Source organism: Meriones unguiculatus, chromosome 17, assembly GCF_030254825.1.
Source record: "Meriones unguiculatus strain TT.TT164.6M chromosome 17, Bangor_MerUng_6.1, whole genome shotgun sequence".
NCBI classification, from domain to species: Eukaryota; Metazoa; Chordata; class Mammalia; order Rodentia; family Muridae; genus Meriones; species Meriones unguiculatus.
This window is the reverse complement of record NC_083364.1, coordinates 32108865-32132007: the sequence shown is the minus strand read 5'-3', so window position 1 is coordinate 32132007 and position 23143 is coordinate 32108865. Positions and strand designations below refer to the sequence as shown.

The window sequence follows — 23143 nt, the reverse complement described above, 5'->3', positions numbered from 1 at the left end:
TTGTTTTGTTTTTCCAGGCAAAATTAACAAGAGTTACAAACATCTGAGGTACTCTGGCATTTCTGATTATGAACAGGGATGGTAGCTTGCCTGGAAGGAGTGATTTTAGGGGGAAATGGTAGAAAGAAAAGAAAGCTAGCAGAGGCCAGAGAATATGAGACCTTGTAGCTGCTATAAGGCCTCAGGTTTTCTGTTTAATGTGTTCAGAAGTCATTTACACACTTGGAACAAGATTATAAGGCAGTTTGCTAGAATCTCTACCAGGATGAAGGTAGCTCAGACTCTGGATGTTATAATGAAAGGAGGAAAAAAAATGGCTGTATTTATTTTGATGTTAGACTTAGTCGAGCATTTGAATGTATTTGATCCAGGATGTTAGATTAAAAAAAGAAAGAAAGAAGTCAGTGGTGACTTTCAAGCTTAGCACATGAGCAACTGGTGAATAATGGTGATATTTACCAAATGAGTAAAAAGAGAAGAGTAATGGGTTGTATTGTCAGAACAAATTTTATGTGTTATAGACTTGAGCTTCTTATAAGAAGTCCACGGAGGGGTGACACTTAGCAAATGTGTGCACGAATGTGTGTTATTTCAATATGTCCACTGCTCACAGACAGCATGATGTAATCCCTTAGACCAAGTTTTCTCAACCCTAACACTCCTGAAGTAGGTGCTTATTCTTACTTATCTGATAAGGGTTGAAGGAGCTCTGGGAATGTAATGGGAAAACAGAGAAGGGATAGGTTATATCACATGGGAAAAATGAGAGGCATGCAGTGGAAATGCACTAGCATTCTAGGAAGAGTAAAGTCTCCCGTGAGGGTTTTTATTTATTTATTTATTTTTACTTTTCAAATATTAGTTACAGTTTATTAACTTTGTATCCCAGGTGTAGCCTGCTCCCTCATTCCCTGGTAATCCTACCCTCCCTCCCTCATCTCCTCCCTGCCCCTTTCCAAGTCCACAGATAGGGGAGTTCTCCTTCCCTTCCATCTGACCCTAGCTTATCAGGTTTCTTCAGGACTGGCTGCAATGTACATGTCTGTGGCCTAGCAAGGCTGCTCCTCCCTCAGGGTGTGGGAGAGGTCAAAGAGCCAGCCACTGAGTTCATGTCAGAAATAGTCCCTGTTCCCCTAACTAGGGAACCTGCTTGGATACTGACCTATCATGGGCTATATATGAGCAGGGGTTTTAGGTTATATAAAGAATCAAAGAAACCAAGAGCTGGTTCTTTGAGAGAATCAACAAGTTAGACAAACCCTTAGCCAAACTAACTAAAAGGCTGAGAGACATTATCCAAATCATCAAAATCAGAAATGAAAAGGGGTGCATATCTACAGAGACACTGAGGAAATCCAAACAATCATTAGGTTGTACTACAAAAGCTATATGCCACAAAATTTGAAAATCTAAAAGAAATGGACAATTTTCTTGATAGATTTGATCTACCAAAAATAAGTCAAGATCAGGTAGAAAGACTGAATAGCCCTATATCCCCCAAAGAAATTGAAGCAGTCATCAACAGTCTCCCTTCCAAAAAAAGCTCTGGGCCAGATGGTTTCAGAACAGAATTCTACCAGACCTTCAAAGAAATGCTAACTCCAATTCTCTTCAAACTATTCCACAAAACAGAAGGAACATTACCAAACTCATTCTACAAAGCCACGGTCACCTTGATACCTAAACCACACAAAGACCCAACAAAAAAAGAGAACTTCTGACCTATTTCTCTTATGAACATTGATGCAAAATTACACAACAAAACACTTGCAAACCGAATCCAAGAACATATAAAAGGTATCATCCACCATGGCCAAGTAGGCTTCATCCCAGGCATGCAAGGGTTGTTCAACATACGGAAATCCATCAATGTAATCCACCATATAAACAAACTGAAGTAGAAAAACCACATGATCATTTTCTTAGACGCTGAAAAAACATTTGACAAAGTCCAACACCCATTCATGTTTAAAGTCTTGGAGAGATCAGGGATACTTGGCACATACCTAAATATAGTAAAGGCAATATACAGCAAGCCTATAACCAACATCAAACTCAATGGAGAGAAACTTAAATCAATCCCACTGAAATCAGGGACAAGGCAAGGTTGCCCACTCTCTCCATGTCTATTCAACATAGTGCTTGAAGTCCTAGCTAGAGCAATAAGACAAGTAAAAGAGATCAAGGGGACAAATCGGAAAAAAAGAGGTCAAATTTCACTATTCACAGATTATATGATAGTACACATGAGCAACCCCAAAAATTCAACCAGGGAACTCCTTCACCTGATAAACACCTTCAGCAAAGTAGCTAGATACGAAATTAACTTAAAAAAAAAATCAGAAGCCCTCCTGTATACAAAAGACAAAAGGGCTGAGAAAGAGATCAGGGAAACAACCCACTAATAACATAAAATACCTTGGTGTAACTCTAACAAAAAAAACAAAAAACAAACAAACAAAAAAAAAAAACAAAAAAAACCCTTCAAGTCTCTGGAGAAAGAAATGAGAAGATGGAAAGATCTCCTGTGCTCATGGCTTGGCAGGATTAACATAGTGAAAATGGCCATCTTACCAAAAGCAATTTACAGATTCAATGCAATTCCCACCAAATTACCAACACAATCCTTTACAGACCTTGAAAGAAAAATTAATTCTCAACTTCATATTGAGAAACAAAAAAAAACAAAATTTCCAAAACCATCCTGTACAACAACAGATCATCTGGAGGTATCTCCATCCCTGATCTCAAGCTGTACTACAGAGCAATAGTAATAAAAACGGTATGGTATTGGCATAGAAACAGAAAGGTAGATCAATGGAACAGAATAGAAGACCCGGAAATAAACCAACGTACCTATGGATACTTGATTTTTGACAAGGAAGCCAAAACTATTCAATGGAAAAAAGACAACATCTTCAACAAATGATGCTGGTCCAACTGGATGTCTACATGCAGAAAAATGAAAATAGATTCATATTTATCACTCTGCACAAAACTAAAGTCCAAGTGGATTAAAGATCTAAACATAAAACCAGATACACTAAATGGGTTAGAAAAAAAGTGGGGAAGAGCTAGAACTCATTGGCACAGGACACAATTTCCTGAACAGAACACCAACAACACAGGCTCTAAGAGTAACAATCTCATGTGTTTGAAGATCAGGTTTTCATTTTGAGAATTTTCAGCCCTGTCTTTCATTTACTATACATTCAATAGTTTGGGTATGAGCGCAAGTGTTAGCCATATCGAGAGTAATATTTACTCTGTCTTGGGTATGTGTCATACTTGATCAATCTACCCACTTTGTGCTTCAATTTCTTAACTGAGAAGGAAAACACCGGAAGTGTTTCATTTAGGTCATTTGAGAAATGTGTGTGTATGTAAGTTCATGTGCACATGTGTGTGAGCATGTACAAAAATTAATACAGAGTTACAAATGGACAATAGCTTAAAGCTTTAATTTTGCTAATCTGTTAATTGTGTCTCCTTAAAGTTTCACAAGCATAAGAAGACACACATACACACACATCTATAACTCAGGCATATAGAAGTAGCCAATGTTTGTTATTATAAGGGTGACAGCGGGAGGGAAACCCTGAGGTGGCACCAGGCACCTGGTTTTTCAGAGTTGTCACCATTGCAAATAACAGCAGCTTCTGCCTTTTATTTTAGCATGTGTTTAAGAAAGTCACTGATTTAATCTACTTTTTCAAGGAAAAAAAATAGTAATGATTTCTGGACATTGAAACCTGCAGACAGAGAGTGTGACCTGTGATGATGGTATAGAAAACCTGAATATTCTGATAGCCACATTTGAATGCAGGCACCAGAGAAAAGAATGTGGGAGGATGGAGATCCCATGCTAATGAGGATTGCTTTGTTGTTGGTTAGAAAGCCATAAAGCCCAGTAGCACACACTAATTGCTTCTTCCCTTCAAAAGAACAATCCTTCCTGTAAAAAGAAAGCAGAATACATGACCCATATAATCGCAAGTTTGGTAGCTTACATAAAGTTTATATCCAGATGTAGCATTTCATCTGTGATTTCACAACCTCTGAGCTCCCTGCAGTGGTCAGTGCACACTCAAGCAATTGCAGAAAGGCCAACCTTCCTGACGCCAGCGCCCTGGTTACTAGCATCTACCTTACAAGTTTGTACTGCTCCCATTCAAGGCTTAAACTTGGAATCCTTAGCATTTGCTGTGTCTCAAGGTAGCCTGTGATGTAAATTTTATTCTTAGGAACCTGTGTTTGTCCTTGAGTCTAAAAATGATGACAAACGCTTTGACACCAAACCTCTACCTCATTTTTATTTAGAAAGCTCTGCTGGGCGCTCCCTGCCAGTCTGCTACTGAGTTAGAAAAGTAAAGCGTGTAATTGGAAAGAAAGGTCAAGAAGAGGAAGAGGCAATTGAAGCATAACTTGGAGTAAGAGGAAAGAGGGAAGGAAAGAGCTGAGATAAGAATGTGCTTCGATTTGAACTTGGTGCTAAGGAACTTAACAGAAGTGTCTCCCTTTCTGTAATCGTCTCTCTGTACAATTTGTCCAAAACCACTGGAGCAAAAGGGATGGCAGAGGAACAGTGACATTCTATCACAGAAATATTCTGAGGATGAAAAAGAAACAAAGAAAGGACACTCCCTCACCTTTCTGTGCTGACTACTGAACAGAAAGAAACAAAATGGCTGGATCAAGGACAGCAGAGAGGAATCAGATGTAAGGGGGAAAAGTTTCAAACATTCAGCTATTGCTTTTTAGGACCTTGAACAGACTTGAAATTTGGGGATTGAAATTGTTGACAAAATGTGTGAGGTACAACCAGGAATACAGTAATTATAATTGGTCCCATACCAAACATATTAAATTATTACTACTGAAATAAAAAAGGGGCATTAGGGAGTTAATGAGAGATGGCTCAGCAGTTAAGAGCACTGGCTGTTCTTCCAAAAGGACCCACGTTCAAGTCCCAGCACCCACATGGCAGCTCACAACTGTCTGTGACTCCAGTTCCAGGGGCTTCAACACCCTCTTACAGTAGATAGACTTAAGTGTATTGAAAGCATTATCACAACTTTCAGGTGCAGACACAGTTGATGGGTTTTGTTTCCAATTGTCACCAGGGAGGACACTGAACTGGGTTTCTGTGAAAGCAGGTGTGAAGCTCAGTAGACAGGAAAGATACGGTGCTTTGTTTCTTTTTGTAGAAAATTTTTCTTGTTAAAATGAAGAGAAGGTGACTTTTTACCCTCATGCCTAAAGCAAGCTAAGATGCATAACAGGAAGAATGCAGGAAAAATATCCATAAGAATGTATTTAATACAATGTTTGAGTTTCTAAAACAAAATAGATCTGTTCTTGAAAGGATAGTAGCTCACTGTAACAGAAAACAGTGGAAATGCCCTCTCCCTAACAATGATTGTACTTTGAACTAGCTAGGGGCTTTCTGGCTAATAGAGAAAAAAGAGCTTGAATCTGGCATGGGCTAGGAACTGTTTGATAATTTATATCACTATTAGGAATAACATCTAGACAGATCCCTGGACATGCCTGCTCTAGGTTCCTACTCTGGTTTTAGTGGTCCATAATTACAAATTAACAAGGGAACTCCATATATTAACTCACATGCTTGTGTGAAACCATAGACTCCATAATTGTCGTTTCCTATGTGGGATTAATTATTCTGGGTTTATCAGTTACTGTTTGTCTTGAGCTCTTAAGGTCTACATTAAGCTCCTTCCAAATGGAAGCATGTTTTAACTAGCTCGAGCAAACAACAACCACAACAACAACAACAACAAACAAATTGCAATTGCAGCCAAAATTGGAAGCTGGAGCAGGCACAGCATATACAAGGTAGATATCAGAGGAGTAATGGATAATGACTTAGATTTGCTTCTGTGATTCCAAAATTGTATTTTCTAGGAACTAAACAATTCATAAACACTTTTAAATGGGTTTCTTCTGAAAACCAAACTGTGAGGTTCATTTCTGACTGATTTTTCTTGACTAAACTGACCGGCTGAATTCATGCCGAGTACATGTAAACATGTCTGATAAAAAAAAAAGACTGAATAATTAAAAATTTCTAGATACTTGTGTATTTGATGATGGACATATTATATAATTTTCATTTAGTATCAAAAATTAGACTGGTGCCTTTTTATATATAGTGATCAAAGTTTCCAGTTATTAGGGATGAAATTTGAGAAGGTCTGGGACGTGTTAGCCCTAGGTCACTTTTTCCCACACCACCTTTCCTATGTGATTCCATCCTGTGTTCATGTTTATTTTCACAGCATGTCCAGAGCAGCCTGTTTACACTTTAATTGTTTATAACATCGTGTGGCTAAACTGATACTCCATAAGCAGGGCAGTTCTGTAATTTCTTACTGAATCCTTGAATCCGCTTCCCAAGCCTATATTCTTTAGGTTATACCTCAATATTTTTGAGTACTGAGAGAGATTGACTATACCTCTGCTAACAGGAAATCTCTTTATTTCCTTTATTTAATGTGTTTGAGTGTTCTGTCAGCATGCATGCAAGTGCATTGTACTGTGCACATGCCGGGGGATGAAAGGGTCAGAAGAGAATGTCAGATTCACTGGAACTGGGGTTACAGATGTTTCTGAATCATGGTGTGGGTGCTGAGAACTGAATCTACAAGAACAGTTAAGTGTTCTTAACTGCTGAACCATCATATAGTTACTTCTTCTTTATCTATTACTTAATCTCAGCGTAGTCAGGATGTTTTTAATTGTGAAAAATATAAAAAAAATATGTCAGTCATTTAAAGTGTACATGTTAGTGCTGTTAACGTTTATCCGGACTTTAGAAGCCATCACCATAACTGTTTTCATTCCACAAAGCTGAATTTCTACACCTTTTAAGCCTTAATTGTCCATCATCTCTCCTCCCCGACCTTTACAACAATTCCACTTTGTCTTCATGCTTACCAATACTTTAGTTTTCTCATAGTGATTCATGTAATATTTGGCCCCTGTGAGCTAGCTTATTTGGCTTGCTGCCATTTCTTCAATGTTCATCCATACTGTGACATGTACTAATGTTCATTTGAAACTTAATCAACATTGAATATGTTTGAATATGTATCACATTATATTCAGTCATTCTGCCAATGGTTACTTCATCCTTTGGCTATTCTAAGTAATGTGGCTGTAATCATTGGTGTTCAAAAATATGTTCAAGTGACTTTTTCTTTTCCTTTTCTTTTTTGTTACATCTCCAGAAGAGCAGGTGTTGGATGCTTTGGTAATCTTGTGTGTAACTGTCTTAACAATCATCACTTCTCAGAGTGCAGGGAATCTTATGAAAGAAGGGGGAGATAGCAAGATCTGGAAAGGACAGGATATCCACAGGGAGAGCAACACAATAAAAAAATCTGGGCACAGGGGTCTTTTCTGAGACTGATATTACAACCAAGGACCATTCATAGATATAAACTAGAACCCCTGCTCAGATGTAGCCCATGACAGCTCAGTCTCCAAGTAGGTTCCCTAAGTAAGGGGAAGAGGGACTGTCTATGACATGAACTCGGTGGCTGGCTCTTTGACTGCCTCCCCTTGAGGGGGGAGCAGCCTTGCCAGTACATTGCAGCCAGTCCTGATGAGACCTGATAAGTTAAGGTCAGATGGAATGGGAGGAGGACCTTCCCTATCAGTGGACTTGGAGAGGGGTATGGGAGGAGATGAGGAAGGGGTGGTGGGATTGAGAGGGAATGAGGGAAGGGGCTACAGGTGGGATACAAGTGAATAAACTGTAATTAATATAAAATTTAATTAAAAAAAACAATCATTTCTCATAGTTGTTACTCTCACATTCTGAACAACACATAAGGGTTCTAATGTCTCCACATACCCATCAATACTTTTTAGTTTCTTCTTACTCTATATTAGCATATCCATGAAGTATATGTTTTCAGAACCATTTCTTGACCACAGTAGCAATATTTAGTAAAAGTAAGACAAGCTTAAATATTAACAAAAATCTGACCACCATAATGTAAACATTATCTAATATTAACTCATTGAATCTTGTTTTGACCAAAACTCCTAACTAGACAATCTCATCCTGGCTCTGCCACTACTCATCCCAGAAACTAGAGAAGTCACTTACTTTCTTTATCTTTAAAAAATGAAGATAATTTCTGACCTATGAGAATCATAGCATTATTCAAATTAATAAATGAGAAGGTCAATTTAAAATGGCTTTGAATACATTGAAATGACAGATTTATTGGTAGGATTAACAGGTTACATTTTGACTTACAGTGTATTTGTTGGACACTGTGTGCTTAGTCACTTCTTAAATTGTTCCATCATTTATTCTTAAGTATTGAGATAGAGAATTATCACAGCTATTGGAGGCGACTGTTATCACAAGCTTGTCCTTTCCCTGTCCTTTTCTGTACTCTGTAATTGAATTGAATTCTTCTCTGTAAAGTAATTTTAGTCCTTAAATTTGATTGAGATCTATATTCCCTTACTTGTTACCTTCTGAAGTTTGATGTTTTGCTGAATTTCAGGACTTATAAAGGATAATAGAAAAGGAATTGGCTTAATAAAACTCTCCGTCTCCCATCCTCTCTCCTTTCTTTCCTCCTTCCCTACTTCCCTCCCTTCCTCTTATCCTTTCTCTTTTCTTCCATGTCTTATCCCCCTCCTTCTTTCCTCTTTCTCCAGCTCCATGCACTTCCTAGAACTACCTGACTTTGCTTTGTCTTATCATACAAATTCACTTGGTAAGCAGCAATGTAGGAAAGGAAATGCATATTTTATTCATTGGGTGAATGAAAGACAGTTTCTTTCAGTGAATTGGAAAACAATCCTGTTAATCATTTTGTTTATTAAAGCTCTGAATTTTATTGTTCGATTTATTGGGATATAATGAGGGTACTGATTGAATTACCCTAAAAGAGAAGTACACCTGCTGTGGCATTTGTGAGCTTTACTTTTATCAACTGTAAAATTCCACAAGTCAGTTTGAACATTTCTTTGCAGATTCAATTTCAGAAATGGATAGTAAGGTTCAATTATTGGAAAATTTGTCTGCAGCATACATTCTAGTGCTAATATTTGTGTGTTCACACTTGAAGTAGTTTTGGTATGTATGAGAAATAGTAAATACATAAAAATAAAAGACCAAATATATCACTTGGGTAGAATCAATATAATGAGAAGAGAAGGGATATTGGAATTATAGAAAATGTAATTATGCAAGTACATTATATAAGGGTAATCAGGCAGTATTGCCCTTCAAGTATTCCCTAAGATGATGTTGAAATAATCTGTGGCCCAGTACATTTTCTCTGTATTTACAAACAAAAGTTTTGTTTTTTTTTCATCCATGGAGATTATAATTTAGTGATCTCTGCTGGAGCCCAAAGATTGTGGGTTTTCATAGTTGATTAGGTGACAGGATTCTGAAAACTGCTCCATGGCATTCTGTGAATTGCTTTTCAGTGGAATCGCCTCATTACCTTTGAGTTTCCCTGTGTGTTAGTCAGTTATAGATAAGTGGATATATTATGCACAAATGAAAGTTTGCTTTCACCTTGGAGGTTTGATAGAATGCTCTACTTGCCTCATAACAGAAATGCAATTAAGAGCTAGTACACTTGAGGGATTTTAAGAATCTACTTGGCTATTCTATAAGAATTTTCCATCATTCTTTTTGTTGTTTTTGCTAAAGACAGGAATTTGATTTACCCATTTGCATCATTAGAAAACACCAGAATCAACTCTCTGAGCTATTAACACATAACCTACTAGGACTGCACGGTCCTACTTCAACAAATAGCATTTTGAGATATTAGAAGTATTTGTGTCAATAATTGAAATATTTAAAAACATCATTCTAAAATACATCTGTGATACTGTTGCATAAAACATTGAATGAACATATTTCACAGTCCTATCCTGTACTACTCAGAGAATGTGTATTGCATTTCACCAGTATTAGCATCATCTGTAAGCTAATTAAAAATGAAGAGTCTCAAACCCACTATAGAACTAATTACTCATAAGTCGCATAGTAACACACGCCTACGTGGTATCAATGCACAGTACTGCACACTACCGAATGCATTGGAAGATTTTTTTTTCATTGAACTAGTACTATAAGAGCCATGTTTATATATTTTAATGTATGTGTCGGATGTGGTGGAATGGCTTTGGCCAGAACAGTTTATACTGCGTTCTCTAAAACATATTATATAGAATCTTTTTTAAAAATTCTTTATTAATTGCATTTTACAGGAAACCCCTGTGTTTCCTTCCCTCCTCCCTTCCCAATCCTTCCCTTCCTTCACCCTCTGCATGCAAGTCCTCCACCCTCCTCCCCAAGTCCACTGATGGACTTCTTTTCCTTCCTTCTGATCCTAGTCAATTAGGTCTCATCAGGAGTGGCTGCATTGTCTTCTTCTGTGGCCTGGTAATGCTGCTTCCCCTTAGGGGGAGGTATTTAAAGAGCAGGCCAATCAGTTCATGTCAGAGACAGTTCCTGTTCCTATTACAATGGAACCCACTTGGATACTGAACTGCCATAGGCTGCATCTGTGCAGGGGTCTTAGGTTATCTCCATGCATGGTCTTTGGTTGGAGTAGCAGTCTCAGGAAAAGCCCCTGTATTATATAGAATCTTAATGAATACTGTGGTTTTTTTTTCTTTGATCATTTCAAATATTTTCTCTCTGTTCATGCTGATAAAAATGCCATTTTTCTTCAGTCATAAAAGTGTGTCCGAGGGTTTCTTTTTCTTCCTTCTGATCCTAGTCTGTTAAGTCTCATCATGAGTGTCTGCATTGTCTTCCTCTGTGGCCTGGTAAGGCTGCTCCCCCCTCAGGGGGAGATGATCAAAGAGCAGGCCAATCAGTTCATGTCACAAGCAGTCTCTGTTCCCATTACTATGGAACCCACTTGGACACTGAAGTGCCATGGGCTACATCTGTGCAGGGGTTCTAGGTTATCTCCATGCATGGTACTTGGTAGGAGTATGAGTCTCAGGAAAGACCCCTGTGCTCAAATTTTTTGGTTATGTTTTTCTCCTTGTGGACCTCCTGTCCTTTGCAGATCTTACTATTATTTCCCGTTTCTTTCACAAGATTCCCTGCATTCTGCCCAAAGTTTGGCCATAAGTCTCAACATCTGCTTTGATAGTCTGCAGGGCAGAGCCTTTCAGAGGCCCTCTGTGGGAAGCTCCTAACTTGTTTCCTGTTTTCTTTTTCTTCTGGTGTGTATATATGCCCAGGAAATTGCCAGATTTCTACCAGCATGTTGCCTTTAGCAGACTATAGCTACTTGACTAAGACCCATATTTCAAGCATGAGTTTCATACCAATTTTAAAAATCTTTCCTTCATAATCTGCCTAGTTTTGTTGTTTTCCATTCTCATAGAGTTAATTTTGTGGCCATCTTTTGGTCTTCACAGGTATACTCAATGAAAGGGGTGGATTGAACCCCACTATCAGAATTTATTAGCCATGCTCTGGCTAGGTTTTTGTTCAAATTTCTAGCCAATATTTAGCTCATTAGTACGCTGCTTTTGTTTCCTACTTCATTCACCTCCCCCTGAGCGGAGAGGGGGGGGAGCAGCCTTACCAGGCCACAGAGGAAGACAATGCAGCCACTCCTGATGAGACCTGATAGACTAGGATCAGAAGGAAGGGGAGGAAGACCTCCCCTATCAGTGGACTGGGGGAGAGGCATAGGAGAAGAAGAGGGAGGGTGGGATTGGGAGGGAATTGGGGAGGGGTCCACAGCTGGGATACAAAGTGAATAAACTGTAATTAATATAAAAAATAAAAATTATAAAAGCACAAAAATCCTAAAAAAAAAAGTGTTTCCTAGTTGAGACCCTCAGTAAGCAGCTGAGTTAGCCTGTGGATCAAATAGTATACCTCCTGAAGATATTCTATTTCCCATTCATACCCAGCAGAGGAAACTATCTGATGTCGGAAACAACATTCAAATTATTGGATCATTGTGTTGATGATAGACAGATTAGACAGAGGGTATGTATTTGTTCTTATTTAAAAAAAATAAAGTAGCTCCTGATACTTAAGTGAAATATGCCTATTTATCTCTATTATAATAACAAACCAGTGAGGCTAAAGGACTCACTATGATGATTTATCTTGTAATAATAGCTATGCATTGGAAAACCTATTCATTCTAACCATGACTGAAAAACAGCCATGATAGCTCATAGATGATAACCTTAGAGCAAGACAAAGAAGAGAGGATATGGACTTAATTCTACATTGAATAACCTACCTTTCCTATTGGAAAGTAGCTACAGAGAGGGCTCTGTTCCTTGATTTGGGTGAAGGAAGTATGGGCCAATTAGGGAAACATGTTGATATTTTTCTACTTCTCTATCTGCATCCAAATCTGCCTTCTGATGAAGGATGCTCTAAACATTAGAGCTAAAAATTCATAGCCATAGCAATGGTATAATTTTTGTACGGGGTAAACTAGAAGCGTGTCAAGAAATATCCTCCTCCAGAAACTAGGCTTCAGAATATGGACTAGAATGCAAAGTATGTTTACTTTTAAATACTGCAATTATGATTTCTCCTTTCAGTAAACATCCTGTTACATACATTAGGAGACTATATAGATTCAAGCTATAGCCCACAGAACAGGAACAACTGGCATGCATGTGGTGATTGTGCCTAACTGAAGCACAAAGAACCATGTATAGCTACTGAGGATATTTATCCCTAACACTTCACATTTGGGAGAAGAACTGGTGATGACAGCGAAGAATCTTCTAAAGTCAAATCTGAGAAGTTCATTGAAGCCAAGTTTTTGTTAATCAGCATAAGTAATTTTTGTCATTTTGCTTTACAGTGTGTATGTACAGAGAACCATCACTACATGAAATTGGAGAAAAGCAAGGACGTTCAAGGAAAAGTTCGGGAACACCCACCATGAATGGAGGCAAAGTCGTGAATCAAGATTCTACATAGCTGAGAACTTGTCTTATCGTCCCTCTCCTCCCTCTCCCTTCTTCTCTCCTCCCTTTTCCCATTTTCTCCAATAAATTCACCCAACAAGAGAAAAAATAAAATAAAACAGCATCACAGGACTTAGTAGCTGAGATTCTGCACTCAAAATCTTCCTTTGTGTAGGACAAGAAAATTGAACCAAAGCTTGCCTGTTGCAATGTGGTAGAAAATTCACATGCATAAAAATTATTGCACATAAAAGAAAAGGAAAAAAAATAAATCAGGACTCCACAAACATTAAATTTAACTGTGTTGTTATTAACAGAGGGCTAATTGTAATGAAGACACGACTATAATGCAAACAAAATGCAGTCACTGAGTGAATGGAAAGGTTTTGAGAAAGCCACTAAAACTGTTGTTGAACTGTAAATTCTTTTAAGTTCTAGAGAATTCTGTGATGTGCAGTTTTGTTTCATCTTTGTATTTCTTTAGACTTCTGAAAGTTGTACACAACTACATCCTGCTTCTAGGATATTATTTTAATCATGAAATTGAAGATGTCAAAATTATATTCTTTTAATGTCTATCAGACATATAGCTAGGGGCCATTTAGCATGAAGAAAAGTTTTAAATGTTATTCTTGATGATGATAATATTTTTTTATTTTAGTAAAGGAAATTTTTGTGTTGAATTTAATCACATCAGCTGATTTAATTCCTTTCTAAAGAGTTTCACATTCTTCAATGAGAATGTTATATTTTTATCTAGGTAGTGATCTGGGATTTCATTATTTTTTTAGACATTTAGTAAAAAAAGGCTTTTATTGTGTTACTGAGGAAACTTAGGGAATCCTCTACACCTGGTGAAGAAGCACAGGCTCCTTGCTTTCTCGATTCAGTCTTAGTGTTTATTTGTGGGTATCTTTGAGTGTGTACATGTGTGTCTAGATGTCAAAAAAAAGTTGGTTGTTTTGTGTTTGTTGCTTTTTGTTTTGTTTTTACCATAATTTGCAACAGGAGAGAAGGAAGACGGGTTTTACAGAAGGAAATAAGTCTGAGACATAGAGTCAAAGCAAATTTAAATTGCATTTTTTACATTGCCAGAATTTTGCTTGTAGATTGTTTTCCAAACTCTATGAGAAATTTGGAGTGCATGGCTGTGAAATTCATTACTTATCATCTATGAAGACAGTGGCTTGTTTGCTGGGGTTATCCACACAGATAAGCCCAGTTTGCAATAATTCTATGTTCTAGAAAAACAGAAGGTAACTAGTCAAACATGGACATTTCAAGAGACAGGGAGAGGAAAAAAATGTGGAACTGACAGCTTTGATTCCAATAGATAGGGCTTTGTGGGTGGGTTTGTACAGAAAAAAAAAAACAACAAAACAAAACAAAAAAACAACCTCCAAGTGAAAGCAAGCAAACACAGTTAGGAACACTGAAGTACTAAAAAACATTAGCAAAGATATGAAGCTATACCATGGCATTGGAATTACTACATCTACTCAGCCCTGGAAACCAGCAATGGTGTAGAGACATCCAAATTAAAACAAACCAAACCAGAATGTTAAGAATGTTTGCAGATTTATGGATATCATAGTGAGAAGACTTAGCATGTGACTTCTCCTATACCTCTACTGTCCAGCATGTATTGTCCCAACTATGCCTCCCTAAAATACATATTTTGCAGAAGATCTACGCCCTCACCTCAAACTTTCCCATTGGTTGCTGTATTCTTTCGAGGTTAATGTAGTGTCTCCACTCTACACAATCATTATTCTTTAATGTGATTCTTGTTCTATCAAGTATCCTATTTATGTTCTCTGGAGGGTGGCAGAAAATGTGCTGGAGGAGTTTTCCCATAAATATAGGAAGAATAGAGTTTATGCACAGAGACAAGGCTTTTGGAAATATTTTAAATCAGAATACATGGAAAGTGTCAGATTTTTTTAAATATATATAGGAATGTTAGGAAAAGAATAACCATGTAAAGATACAAATTCAGAAGTTGTATTCATTGTCACTCTTGATCCAACTTGATTATACATATACCTGTCACTTCCAGGACCAAACAAATCCCAAGCACAAAGCCTTATTTTCATTGAAAAAAAAAATAATGAGGCTTCAACAAAATGCGTCATGGGCTCCTTTAGAGGGAAGTGCCTGGAGTTTTTAAGGTGATGTGTTTACTTAACCATAATGTAGGTGAGGGTTCACAAGAAATGTAATTGATGGAAATCACAGATGCCCATCTCATTTATAATGATAGAAATTTAATCTCGTTATTCATGAAAATATACTGATACTAATCTCTAATAAAGTCCCTTCTCTATTTTTAGTGGTTGTCCATCATTCATCATCCGGAACACCTTTGTCCCTATCCTGTCAATATTTAAAAGAGATCTTTTGAATCACTCAATTTGTCTCTAGTTTTTCCTCCACATCATATTAAGGAAATGTAGATGTGCTTTGGAAATTAACTTTCCTTTATTTACACCTGATTTTGAGAAAAAATAATTGAAAGCCTCACATTCCTTTTATTCATAAACCTGAAAAATGTGGTTTAGAGAGCACAGGGTGGACATTTGCTCACTCTCTGGTTGCTTTTTAAGTACATTGAAATCATAACTAGAACCAATATTTACTGTTTTAACCTTTAAAATGCATGAAGAAATATAAATATGTAATTATTCAATTTCCTTTAAAAAATGAGTCAGTTTCAATGATTGTTTTTCAGCTTTATTCCAAGTAATATTTCTTCACTGTGATAGTCTTTGTTCAATTTTCTGGCAACATAGAAACTCATACAACTCATCTCTCACCTGTTCTTTGATTGTGGTAAGGGTTTGCTTTTTGTTGTCTCTAAAACAATGGAAGGGGATAGTCCCAAGAAAGGACTGTAGTGCAGAACTGTGGGAGCCCTTTTGCTTTTGAATGGGCTTGACAATGGAAACAAAACTTCTGTGATTCTCACAAAATGGCTCACTGGTCAATATTCTTTACTTGATACTTTAGCTAGATGTTTGAGGTCTAGAAACAAATGGTGCTGAAGTTCCATCTGCTGACTTAGAGACCTTGTGCTTCAGGAGACTGGAACACAGTAAGCCATCCTTTTCTTGATCACAGTGATAGTTTTGCTTTTGAATTACATATATGAAGTTCATAAGACATTTTTTTCTTAGCCATGATAGATTGGGACAGTGCGTAGACAATGATATAATATGACTCTTTATGGGCCTCATTTGAATCCAGAAATTTATAAAATTTATAAAAAATAACTCTTCTACCTAAGAAAATGGCGGTACTGTTGCTAGATGTTACTTTTTATTTGGTGATTCTGTCATGCACAGAGACGTGTTGAGATTATTGAAACAAAAAGAAAGGGTGAAAGTGTAGCTTGGTTGTTGTGTATTAAATGGTCTTTAGGTCCAATCTGGGACCCCTAGTTGCTTAGTGAAGAATCATGATTACTTTAACAGTGATTTATGTTTTAAAACATAGGCCCAAAAATGAAAAATCTACCCCCACACCTCGTGGCTTAGTGTACAAGTCCTTGCTTTTGAGAAGGTTTTCCATGACAATGCTTGATTTCCCCTGCACAAGATGAGACACAGTCAAAATTAAAAATTCCCTGCTCATTTTAATGCCATCAAAGGCTGAGGTTATTACTCTGTCATAGATTGTAAATAGCATTTTTTAAAGCCAGAATCACAATTAAAACTGTGGATTGTTCTACAAATATATATGTGTATATATACATATGCTTCTGAAATGAGGATATATTATATAAAGTTTTTATTTGATCTGTGGTCTTTCATTAGGTAGTCAAAATAAAGAGATTTGAATGCAAAACTTTATATATAAATGTATATTTCTAATGATAGTACAAATTGCCACTTTATAATAAAAAAGAAACAGGTGGGAACAATACTAAAGCACATACTACTTCAGAACGTTGGTGATTTTTAATCCCCTCTGATGCAGCGATAATGCTTTAATGTCTAAAATGTTTCTTAGAAAGCCCTAAATCCCAGTAGAAATCTCAAGCTGAGGTTGAAAGTATGACTAAGATAGCCAAAGGAAGCAAAATGCTGATCTTCATTAGGACAATTTGGAGCACATATTTAAAATCAAGATTTAAATCCAAATTGAGTGAAAATTGCTAAAGTTCAAGGATGATATATTGAGCGTCAATGACAAATAAAAGCAAAAAAGAGAATACTTCACATTACAATAGCATTAAAGTAATGTAACGAACATTGCATCATTAGTTTTACTAGCTGGAACCAACGAGCTGATGTTTCTTTGTCTTTGCTCCAAGCACAATTTAATGACAGTAGCATTCATTTTACTCAAAGTCGTTTTAAAATATAAAATATATAGCCATGAATAGAAATGTTATTAGCTCCATTTCAAGGTTAAGTGTTATAATCTTAATAAATGGTTGACACTAAAATGTTTAATAAACATGTTATATGAGAAACCAAGTTAATATTTGTTTTTGCATTAAAGCACAGATTATTCAAGTCATTGTTTTTGAGATCAGCTTTGTAAAATGTTTATACACCACAACATTCCTGAAGTAAAAAGAAACGAAAACCTTGAGATATTCATGCATGTAGAATACTGGCACTTTTTTTTAAACATTAAACTTCACCAAGAAGTCTCTCTTTTTCTTTTAGTGTGTCTATGCTAAAATGTGTGGCTGAAAAGTGTGTCGTGTAAAGAAAGATATGGCTTACTAGATGGGAAATCAATTAAATTTTATTCAACAGTCAAAAGTAAATAATATTTTCTAACTACAAAGCTACCTGTGGTGACCTAACACATGCTTTGGTAGGGTTAATAACTGGAGTACATAACTTTTATTTATTTTTTCATTATGACACTTGGTTGAGCTTATAGGTCGTGAACTAAATTTTCATCTCTGAAATCCAAGAATTCCCGACACATAAATCATAGAATGCTCCCCAAATGTGTGTCACTCACAGTGGTGGGTGTGGCACATAGAGGCTGAACACCATTGATGATGTAAAAAGGGAGTCTAGGAAACAAAAAAAAAAAAAAAAAAAACCGATAGGATTGCAGAAAACAGAAAAGATACTTGGTCTGTAAAAACAGTGAAAGAGAAGCACCCGAAAGCAGAAATCATTTGAGAGAAAGCCATGCATGTGCAAACTTTGGGAACTACTTAGGAATAAAACAAGGAAAATATCCAGAATAGGAGGTTGGGAAAAAAACTGAGCTGAGATTAATAAAACTTAAATGTTATTCAAAATGTTGTCAGTGCAATCTCTGGATTCATTTGAGTCTTTGTAATTGTTAGGGTGGTTTTGGCTGCTCATGCAGACTCCTTGAACAAACTAGCGGTTCTTGAACACATTCCCAATGTCACTAATGGGATATATGCTGTCTTTGGTTTACTTAGCTTTCTTCACATTGTCAATAAATCCCCTGAAAAATAAAGTCTCTTCACATTCCACTGCTCCATATGAGTGCACTTTAAACCACTGCTTCAAATGTGTGCACTTTAAAGAATCACCTTGGACACTAATCTGAGATGTGTTGGAGGTTTGACGTCACTATCCATAAGTTTGTAATTCCCCAACATTATTAAATGCTTGCTGTATAGAAGCCACCGTGGGTCCCCGGGTAAGCCAGTATAGTTAAGAAACTTGTATAGTTGTGAATCAATAGAAAAGATAGAAACCCAACCATACAAGGACCAAATATATCTGGGCACAGGGTTTTTTTCTTTAACTGTTTCTCCAACCAAGGACCATGTATGGATATAACCTAGAACCTTTGCTTGGACGAAGCTCGTGGTAGCTCAATAACCAATTGGTTTCCCATAGTAAGGGGAACAGGAACTATCTCTGACAGGAACTCAATGACAGGCTCTTTTACCTCCCCACCCTCTAAGGGAGGAGCAGTCCTGCTAGGCCACAGAGGAGGACTTTGCAGCCAGTCCTGAAGATATCTGATAAAACAGGGCCAGACGAAAGGGGAGGAGGTCCTCCCCAATCTGTGGACTTGGAAAGGGGCAGGGAGAAGCTGAGGGAGGGAAGGTGGGCTTGGGAGGGAATGAGGGAGCAGGATACAGCTGGGATACAGAGTTAATAAAATGTAACTAATAATAATAAACAATAATAAAAAAAATCTGAAAAAAAAAGAAACCCAACCATATATGTAAGGACAAAGAATTTTCAATTATATATTATATGTATATGTATTTATAATTGAAATACAAATACATAAATATATATTTATAATTATATATATATATGAGAAATAGATTCACTATAATTACAAAAGAGCACAGTTCAAAGTATGCTTATGGAGAAAAACATGTTTCAGTCCTAAAGAGAGATTTGGAAACTTTTGGCCAAAGTAAGAACAACTGACATGTTTGAGAGTGACTCCACATACCCATCACGCTCACTGCTTTTAGATGACCATCACACAAAGGAGCTGGAGAATGTAGGTGGGTTCTTCTCTATCAGAGATTTGCATTCTGTTAACCCGGTCAATACCTATGAAAGTATTTCTACTATTAGGTCATTGCAAAATGCTCCAGCACTGATCTTAGACAGCTCCCATGCTATCAAAAATTATTGGGCCACCATGCATGACCTTCTTAATCTCTGCAATATCCTATGTGTGAACACTCTAGATGAGAGTAAATGTACTAAATTCCCAAAGCTTCATCTCCCATCTGTGAGTAGTATTGGTCTACCTTCTTCTCAGATATTCTCCTGAGTTTTCATTGGCTTTAAATTTTGTGATTTGGCAGATGAGCTAATACACTCCATTAGAAAATATGCATCCTTTAATCACAAGCTTCACAGTTTTATTAAGGTTTGAAAATATTATCCATATTATTACATTTTCCTAGTTTTTGAAAGCTTATTTAAAGTATAATATACTAATTATTGTTCCATGATACATATATTTACTCTTGAGTATTAGCGCTGGCTACTACTTTTGTTATCTCTCAAAGTATATTTCTTAAACGGAGAGGCTCACAAAGATGTTCTAAGGAAAGTCCTTTAATGTGTGAGCTTCACAGCAGCCTTTCCATGCTTTGCTTTCTCATAGCGAGCCACATTTTAATTTCTGCTCATTGTCTTAGTATTTGGTAGGCTGGCTGGGCTCTGATTTAGTTTATGAGATGTTTATAAATTTTTTCAAGTAATTCTTTCCTGTGTTGCAGACTCATCCTAGAACTCTACACTTTCTAATCAAAATGCTTGGCATGCAGCATCCACCATCATGAAAACAGCACTATAAGTCAATAAGGAGACATTTAAGTCAATACATTTGGTTGACATTATTTGGAGCAATCCAAAACATCAGGAGCAAAGTCTGAAATACGTAGTATTTTTTATTAATTCCAAATGGTTGTTCTAGTTTTGAGTATCATTTCCACATTTTTATATACAGAAAAAAGACAAAGGGATATAGCAAGTTATCCTCCCCCACCAGAAAAGCATTGTTCTCAGGAACCCTCAGCTTATCTCTCACTGAAAAAAGAATGGGGTTGCTTTAATAAGAAAGACAGCAGCATTTATACTGGGTATGAAATTGGAGGACCCTGTCACAAACTTTGAGCTGTCGTTGAAGTTTGCACTGAGCGTATTCCATTTTCACTAAGCACATCCTACTTTTACAGGCACTCGAGACTGCACAAGGCTGTTACAATACAGTTCTCAGGGGCTGAACAAAACAGTACAGTCCATAAAATGCTTGTCACAGAAGCACGAGGACCTCAGCTGACGCTCATCACCCTTGCACAAATCTTGGCATGATGGTGTGTGCTTATAATCCTAGTGCTGAGGAGGCAGAGGATCCCTGCTGATCACTGGTCGTAGGTCCTAATATAATGGTGTCCCAGACCCCATTAGGAAACTCTCTTTGAAAAAAATCCAAGTGTGTGGCTCCTGAGAAACAATATCTATAAATTCCTCACACCCATACACAAACACACTTACACACATGCACCGTATACACCATTCACAGATGCACTCCACACACCATCAGCTATAGCCATTGCTCTTTACTGATCATCTCAGCTATGTAATAAACCTTATTCTCAGGCCATAATACACTTTGGTTGGAAAATATAGAGAAAGCAAGCTGGAGAATTCTTCTCTGCTGAGTAGCTTTTATAGTGCCCGATGGTGCTATACACACTGCTAAGGGAGATAAGGCATCAATGATCTTCTTAAGCTATGAACCCTAGGGACTATAATGCCAACCAGTCAGATAGGACGTGCCCAGTGCAGCAATAATGACATCACTGTTATGGGGGTAATCACTCTCTCTTAAATTATATTGAGGACAACCCCACAGGAAGGAAAATAGGTTAAGAATTGTCAATCAGGCAAAACTAACCAACCAACCAACCAACCAACCAACCAACCAACAACAACAAAACAGGCTGGGAAGGTCATAGACCTGAGGAAGAAGACCTCACAATGTTTTTAGCTAACTTGACATGACTGTGGCACAAAACTGCAGTCCAGTTATTTGTGTTTGTATTAATAGACAAATACAATTCTTATTAATCAGAGAATCTTCTATTTGCAATAAATAGTAGTGAATTCATAGATGAATGGCTGTACAGGATACCCAGAATAAATTCCAGTTCGGTGCTTAGTTCTAAATAGCACATTTATACCACCCTATGAGGCTCAGAAACCCTATCATAGAAGAAAGAGGTAGGAATGTAAGAACTGGAAGATGAAGATAAGATCTGCAAAAATACTATCTTCAAGGCACGGCATAACCATTGCAAACATGATCTCACAACACGTAGGGATTTTCACTGGGTCTGCACAAGACCAGGCCTAAATGCAGCCAAATTCTGTTTTAGGTAGGGCTCATAGGATCCTAATCTTACATGCTGTGCAAGTGTCACTTGAAAGATTCTTGGACAGTAACATTCATTGCCTTCAGTTTTGTATTAAATGGTGTGTTTCTCAGGGTCCAGTGGATAATTCCAAACCCTTGACCACATGAAATGTCCCAAAAACCAACATAAAAGCCTGAATGTGGAGCCAGCCAAGGTAGCACACACCTGTAATTCCAGGAGGTAGAGGCAGGAAGATCTCTGTGAGTTCCAGGCCAGCCTTGTCTACCAAGCAAGACCAGGACAGCCAAGACTACGCAGAGAAACACTATATTGAAAATGCAAAATAAACAACAACAATAAACATGAATGTGGAAAATATGTCCATATGGAGGAGATATGGAGACAGGTGGGTGGGAGATAATAAAGAATGGGAGTTGACAACAATGAAAAACAAACAAAAAAAATCATGAAATTTGCAGGCAAATGGTGAGAACTGGAAAAGATCATCCTGAGTGAGTTATCCCAGAACCAGAAAGATACACAGGGTATATACTCACTCATAAGTGGATATTAGACATATAATATAGGATAAACATACTAAAATCTGTACACCTAAAGAAACCATTCAAGAAGGAGGACTCTGACTAAGATGCTCAATCCTCATTCAGAAAGGCAAAGAGGATGGACATCAGAAGAGGGAGAAAAACAGGGAACAGGACAGGAGCCTACCACAGAAGGCCTCTGAAAGACTCTACCCTGCAGAGTATCAGAACAGATACTGAGACTCATAGCCCAACTTTGGGCAGAGTGCAGGGAATCTTATGAAAGAAGTGAGTAAAACCTGGAGAGGACAGGAGCTATAGAAGGAGAGCAACAGAACCAAAAAATCTGGACACAGGGGTCTTTTCTGAGACTGAGACTCTAACCAAGGACAATGCATGGAGATAACCTAGAACCCCAGCACAGATGTAGCCCATGGCAGTTCAGTGTCCAAATGGGTACCCTAGTAAGGGGAACAGGGACCATCTCTGACATGAATTGATTGGGTTGCTCTTTTATCACCTCCCCCTGAGGGGGGGCAGCCTTTCCAGGCCACAGAGGAAAACAAGGCAGCCACTCCTGATGAGACCTGATAGGCTAGAGTCAGAAGGAAGGGGAGTAAGATCTTCCCTCTCAGTGGACTAGGGGAGGGGTCTGGGTGGCGAAGAGGGAGGGAGGGTGGGATTAGGAAGGGAGGAGGGAGGGAGCTACAGGTGGAAAACAAAGTGAATAAACTGAAATTAATAAAAATATAAATAAAAAGAATGGGAGTTGAGT

The 23143-nt window shown here is 37.5% G+C and overlaps 1 protein-coding gene across 4 annotated transcripts in view; it reads left to right on the top strand.

Annotated features, from left to right (window-relative positions):
- Fgf12 (fibroblast growth factor 12) overlaps positions 1–17640 on the top strand; it is a 557338-nt gene extending 539698 nt beyond the window's left edge. For all 4 annotated transcript variants that reach the window (XM_060370164.1, XM_060370163.1, XM_060370165.1 and 1 more), the window contains one exon: positions 12873–17640. In XM_060370164.1, the coding sequence (XP_060226147.1) occupies positions 12873–12991 (119 nt within the window). In that variant the 3' untranslated portion in view covers positions 12992–17640. The remainder of the gene's footprint in view (positions 1–12872) is intronic.
- Positions 17641–23143: the final 5503 nt, after the last annotated feature.